The sequence below is a fragment of the Gavialis gangeticus genome, unplaced genomic scaffold (genome assembly GCF_001723915.1).
Source record: "Gavialis gangeticus isolate Ggan-Ray unplaced genomic scaffold, GavGan_comp1, whole genome shotgun sequence".
NCBI lineage: Eukaryota > Metazoa > Chordata > Crocodylia > Gavialidae > Gavialis > Gavialis gangeticus.
The window spans coordinates 7,216,908-7,223,631 of NW_017728991.1; the positions used below are offsets into that span (position 1 = coordinate 7,216,908).

The 6,724-nt window shown below is 44.0% G+C and overlaps 1 protein-coding gene across 2 annotated transcripts in view; it reads right to left on the minus strand.

Annotated features, from left to right (window-relative positions):
• CEP95 (centrosomal protein 95) overlaps positions 1–6,499 on the minus strand; it is a 27,247-nt gene extending 20,748 nt beyond the window's left edge. Inside the window, exons 1-3 of one of the 2 annotated variants that reach the window (XM_019516594.1) lie at positions 6,416–6,499; positions 3,650–3,778; positions 784–891 (exon numbers count right to left, since the gene is read on the minus strand). In XM_019516594.1, the coding sequence (XP_019372139.1) occupies positions 784–891; positions 3,650–3,778; positions 6,416–6,437 (259 nt within the window). In that variant the 5' untranslated portion in view covers positions 6,438–6,499. Of the gene's footprint in view, positions 1–783; positions 892–3,649; positions 3,779–6,415 lie in introns of those variants that run through there. The other variant, XM_019516603.1, reaches the window with a different exon arrangement.
• Between the last annotated feature and the right edge of the window lie 225 nt (positions 6,500–6,724).

Consider the following 6,724-nt stretch of genomic DNA (forward strand, 5'->3'; position numbering starts at 1 on the left):
GGGGGGGGGGGGTGGAATAAATAAATCAGAATTTGACATTAAATAGCAAAGCGAAAAATAATTGTTTGACACTATTTGATTAGTCAACATGTACATTTAAAAAGAATTGTGATCATGTTGTTTATTTCTCCCTTTAATGTTTTATAGTTTGAAGATTCAAACTGAATTTATGTACCAGTAAACTAGCAGCTCATCTCGTTCTGTTAGTTTTTTAATTCTATTAGTGTGAGTTTATCCTTGTTGCCAAGTATGGCAATTGTACCCTCCAAGGACATACACCAGGCTGCTTCTACAGTTTCCAAGGTGAGCGGGGTAAAGCTCTCTCAACAGTCTGATACTGCCAACCATAATATTGCTCCAGCTGGGTGGAAGAGTGACATGATGCAGACAACAAAATAAAAATTGTTGTTTTTCTCTTGGAATAGTTGGGAATCTCAAACAAAACAGCAGTTTCAAGCTTTGTTTTAACACCAGTAACCTAATAGTCTCAGCACCATTTATTACTATGCCGAATAATTTTTCCATTCTCTAATCCATGACACCCAAAATTAACTAACTGCTTTACTGTCATCCATAAATTCTTGACTTGCTCCCTACACCAACAATCTGTTGTTTGTTTGTTTTATAGCAAGCCCCCTTTTTTTAGCACACATAAATGTGCATGCAAACAGGGAAGCACGTTCTGCAAGATCAGGTCCTTACAATATTTTAACGGTAAGCCTTCTGAATAAATATATTTTACAAATGAGCATCTGTTGATAACTAACTAATATGAGTACTCACCAGTGATATGCGACAGGCTAACCTGCAAATAGTCCAGTGCTAGAGAATCTATCACTGCTTGTACATTATGTGCATCATCCTCTTGGGTTCTGGGAGCAGTTATGTAATCTATGAAAAAAATTAAATGACAATAGACTATTACAGATTGCTTATTGGAGGCTGTGCTGTATACATACCTCAACTAATCCATTTCATGATTTACAATCAAGCTTACCCACAGTCATTAGCATAGGAAATCAGTGGTTCTTGACCTTTTTAGACTCAAAGCACCCATTGGAAAATGCCAGCCCTTAATTTTCACCTGTTTTTTGAGAATGGAAAAAAAAGGCAATTTTTCCTGCAAAGAATGCAGAAAACCCATACCAGGCAGAATGTTTTTAATGCAATGGAGTCCTATTTGAAATCGCTGGATTTATTCTTGTGAATCATTTGCACATGTAATAGCTGCTAACACTTGTGTTGCATCCTTGCAAGGATCTCAGTTACTCATGGTGCCACAACACCCTGGTTAAGAGACACTATTAGCTATTAAGTGAAAGCATGGAATGATCCAGATAGACTTCAGGTCTAGAGCCACCGTTTATAATTCAGAGGCATCTGTCATTCATTATTCTTTGAACTCAAAATAGTGGTGTTTCTCTCTTAGCTCTGAGTAATAAAAAATTAAAATGGGGAGACCTGACCTTTTATTTCTTTTTGTTTTAAGGCCTTTAACATTCTATCTGTAACCAGCATTACAGGAACCAGTTTAAAACAAAAAGGTAAATCAGACTGGAGTATGCTTTTATTTGAGGCTTGTGTTCACCAGGATTTTGTTTCCAACTCAACTGATTGCCAGCTAACACCTTTGTAAAAGGTACTTTGGACAATCCCCTGACATTACTTGCTTACCCTAGAAAAAACAAGTTTACATAAGCACCAAGCAATAAGCACTGGCCAAATTTTGCCACTTGTTAAATCCAGGAGTTTGATCTGAATAGGCAACAGGCTAAGGCTAAGCACTTTTGCAAATCCTACCCTGAATGTAGTATCAATGCCAATCCCAGTTCTATTTAAATGTTAAACACACTGAGATTAAATGGACCAGTTGTCACGTCTTACAGCAGAGGTGGGCAAAATGTGGCCCGTGGGCCAGATGCAGCCCGCCAGGCCATCCTATCCAGCCCTCAGAGTCCATAAAAAATTTAGAAAATTAATATTTATCTGTTCCTGGCTGCCTGTCATGTGGCCCTTGATGGCTTGTCAACATTCAGTAAGCAGCCCTCCGTCCGAAATAATTGCCCACCCATCTTACAGGAATTATTTAACCCAGTGGGGGCCAACCTTTCTGGCAGGCTTCTCACTCAATTCCTTTTCTTCTCCTCAGTCTGCTGCTCTACTTTCTGCTCTGTACTCCAAACTCCCTGCCCAATTTCCAACACTTCCTGCCCTATGCTCCCTGCTTGCTGTCTTCTGGTTCCTGCCCTACCTGCTACTGGGCTGCCTGTCTGCTCCCTGATCTGTCATACACCTTGCACACAGGTTGTCCATGCCACTTGTGGCATCCATAGCATTGGTTGGCCACGCCTGGTTTATGCTATACATAGGCTCCAGGCATAGTCTATACAAGAAAGTTTACTAGTGTAGCTATACTAGGAAATCTTCCTAATGTAGGTGTAACTTACAGCAACAGATTGTAGCTTTGCCAGCAGAATATCGCCTACAATTGTTCAGCAAGCAAAAGACCACAGCGCCATCATTAGGACTTTAGCTGGCAAAAGTATTACAAAAACAACAACGCATCCTTCATTGGCATTGCTACACCAGCAACCTAATTTACATCTTATGTACACCTAACTACTTGATTGGTCACAATCAATATTTTTCTTTATATCCATGAAAACTAAAGAAGTACCCTTAAACACATGCGCACAATTTGTGCCAAAACCAATAGGGTTACAAAAGTAACATTGATATGGCAAGCTACCAAGTACTAACAAACTCTGACTGTTTAGGAAGAGTGGATGTAGGTAGCAGAACAAGGACAGCAGCTCGCTCTATTGTAATCATTTTCATCTGTTTTGGTTTTTGCTGGCAATAGAAGTTTGTTTTTTTTTAGCGTTAGACATAATGGTCCAGAAATTTGAGAGAGAAGGAAAGATTTCTTAGGGTGATATCTTTTACTGGACCAACTTCATAGCTGAGATAGTTAGACAAGCTTTCAAATACAAAACAGGAACCCAGTGAAGAATGTTTTGTAGTTGTTGGAGTAAAAGACATCACCCTATGAAATCCTTGTTTCTTGCAAGTTCTTTCTTAAAACTTAAAGGAAAAATGGTTTAACATCATCTCCCAAATCCTGTAATATAATCAGTATCAGAAGGTTTACATCCCAGCTAAATCAATAGGAGAATAGAACTGAACAATGTTCCATCTTTTAGGCATATGTTGCTTTTGTAATAGAAGGGACCTACAGGGCAGCTGGCCTGTACCTAGCAACCTCATTTGTAAATCCTGTTACTGAAGTGGCCCTCTGGGAGGTATTAAATGTGTCAGCTAACTAACATGTCTGGAAGTCCAGGGTTGACAAGCCCCCCTAATTTTTAATGCATATAAGCAAGTAAAGCTTCCAACCAGCGTTAATGTGGTCTGAGAGCAGCAGGCTTAATTTACGTCGGACTTTTCAAATTTAACATTAGGTTACACAAAGTTGTCTCCATCTGTAAACCTTCTACTGGTCTTCACTTCCTTGTTTCCACTTTTTGACAATGTCTTGCTAGAACTTGAGAAAAATCTGCATGTTTTCCCTATACTGCTACTACAGGTGTAGAGACTTGAAAACAGTCCAGCTAGGGCATTAGTGATGTAATAGGACCCATGTTCCTACCTGGTACTTTTTCTCCTAAAATTGATTCATAAAGATGAACAAATACATTGGCATCACATTCTAAAAGCTTCTTTATGCGTAGATTTATGTGACACTTCATCAGAAGATCATTGGCGATGTCAACCCATTCTATTAAAAACAATTAAACATGTTAATGACAGCTAAAAACTATAGGAAAGGACAAAGCCTGGCTGCATGCAGAGGAGACTTCAAGCTGAAGGCTCAAACAATGATTTAGCTAGCATCTGTTTGCTAAAGAAACAAAACCTAATCCATTTTCCGACTGCATAACCAGGGGCTCTAAGGTCTTAAGAGATTTATGAAGACTCAGCAAATTGCTCATGCAGAAATTTCACCACGTTCTCTTAAAATTAGTTACTGATGTGCGAGTAAGGAAATGAACAGCTTTTAGGGTCCATTCTGCAGTCCTTACTTTCTCTCAGAGATGCACAATAGAAACATGGAGGGTTTGGGGATCAAAGCTTGGCCTTCAAGAAGCCATGATTAAACAACAACAAGCAGGGAAAGACTTTCACTTGTAGGATATAATTGAGATTGTCTGCCATAGAATCTGATTTTCTAAACAGTTTTAATAGTCAACTTGAAATCAAATAATGTTTTTGGATCCGAGTTGGCCAATTTTAGTATCTAGTAGGAGCTGAGAGCAGAAGTATAGCATTTTTATTATACAATGAGGTCTGAAGGGCTTTAAAAAAAAAAGGTCTGGCACCCATAATGGCATTGCCCCAAGATTTTTATTCCATTATTTAACTACTGAATTGTTAATCATTCAGAGGTTGGAGCAATAAGCAGGGAAGTAAAATAAACGTGAACACTTACTCATATAAGCCAAATACAAGGACTTCTGTTATAGATGATAAATATATGGGACTGTTCCTGCAAACCTTCCATATGCAAAACTCCCACAGAGTATAATGAAAACGTGCAAAGGATATGGAGAGTAGAAGCCAATTTCTTGCTACCCCTTCAAAAGTCATATTTGAAAGACATCTACAATTCACACTCAGCAATTTTCTCCAATAACCTGTCCTAATTCATAGCCTAACAAATATAAAAAACTTAAAGCATGCGAGTTCATCTTAATCTCCACATCAGGGGACTACTATGAAATAAGATTTTTTTTTCCCCCGTTGTTTAAGAACAGACATTTTTACAGAATGATTACAAATGATTTTCCATCTTCTTGTTTCCATTTAATTAAATAGTTCAATAGGAGACTCCTGTATAGATCAGAAATGATCTAATGGCTCTCTCCCTCTCAGCCATGGCAGTGTTACCTTGTATAAATTGTACAGTTTGATTTCTGGCCAGTTTCCAAAGAGGAGGAGACGAACAAGTCCCAAACAATGGATGCTGCTGTGAAATACAAATGCCGCCTTCCAGTGGCGCCAAACGAGATGAGAAAGGGGAGGGGATGGATGGGCACGGGAGGGGGAATAAATAAGGCTAGCTTTAGCTTAATGCAGGGGTGGGCAATTATTTTGGGCAGAGGGCTGCTTACTGAGTTTTGGCAAGCCGTCGAGGGCCGCGTGACAGGCAGCCCAGGGCAGATAAATATTAATTTTCTAAATTTTTTAGGGGCTGGATTGAATGGCCTGGCAGGCTACATCCAGCCCCCAGGCCACATTTTGCCCACCCCTGGCTTAAAGGCAACACCTAGAGCTGCAGAACACACCCGAGAAAGGGCAAGATTGTTTTTGGCATATGGCGGGTTACAAAACTCACTGCCCTTCAACACGTAAGAAGTGCCACAGCAGACTGCCTAGGCCGGTATCCCATCTCCGACAGCCCTCAACTCCTCTACAGGGCAGTGAGCACTGGCCAGCAGCGTGCTCTGCTCTGTGTCCCCTTCTGACGTCCTAGTTATTAACCTACGACCTCACTCCCGCTCCCATTTTCATTTTTGTTGTCCCAAGCCATCAGTTGACGTGTCCCCAGAGGCCTCCCTCATCCAGGGAGCCTTAGTGTCCACGATGCCCAACAGGCCACGAGGTTTTCCCTGGCGCATCCGGCAGGCCTCTCTCTGGCAGCCCTCGATGCCGAGGGGCGACGCGCTCTGCTCGGTGGCCCCGTCCAAATCCCTCGTTCTTCATCTCCGACTTCAGCCCCATTCCCATTTTCTTTTTTGTTCTCCCATGAAGGTCCCCAGCAGCCTCCCCTTTAAGGGGGGCTTGCAGAATTCGTGCTGAGCACCCGTGACAAAAGAGCCTGCGAGCTTTTTTTTTTTTTTTGGCATGTCCAGGAGGCCCCTCTCTGACCATTCATCTTCCCGCTACTCACGCCTCCGGGCAGTTTGGCATCTGCAGGCTCCCTCGCCTTGTTAGGTGGGGGGCAGTGGGCCCCGGATCTGTTGTTACTCGCCTACGATCTTGGTTTTTGTTAGTTTCTCCCCTGTTTTTACCTGTCCCATTCCCCATGGGAAGGATCTAGGCCCACAAAACAACGAGGCCTGTCCTCGATGGCACAGAGGCAGATGCTAGGCCGGGAGAGCCTGCAGCAGGGCACCCCTGGAGGGTTCAGCACCCTCGTGAGGGACAGGTCTGTACAAAGGCCCCCTCCCCAGCCTGCTCCTGCGCGGCCGGGCCCTGTCACGGCTGGTGTTGCCTCAGACGACCCCCCCCCCGCGAGCCCTGGTGGCCCAGTCTCCGGCTCCCCCGTCGGATCCGCCCCCAGAGGCCCGGGAGCGGGGTCGCCGCTGGGGGACAGGGTGGACAGACGGACGCCCCTCCCCCCGCGCCCCCGCACCTCTCTCCTCAGCGCTGCCCATAGTGCCGCGGCCCCGCCCGCCAATCGCCGCTCCCCGCCTCGGGGTATTTAAATACCGCGTCGCGGACCCCCTGCGTGCCCTGTATTGGTTGTCCGCTGCCGGAAGGGGTGGGACTTCCTGCCAGGCGTTCTGTCGCCGGGATTTCACGGGAAGGTTCTCTTCCCCTCCTGCTGCCGGGGGAGAATTGTGCGCAGCGTTGGGTCACGTGGCGGTAGCCTAGCAACGGGAGCCGGCGTGAGATCACGTGGCTCCTCCCATACACAGTCCTTCCGGGACTGAACATTTGT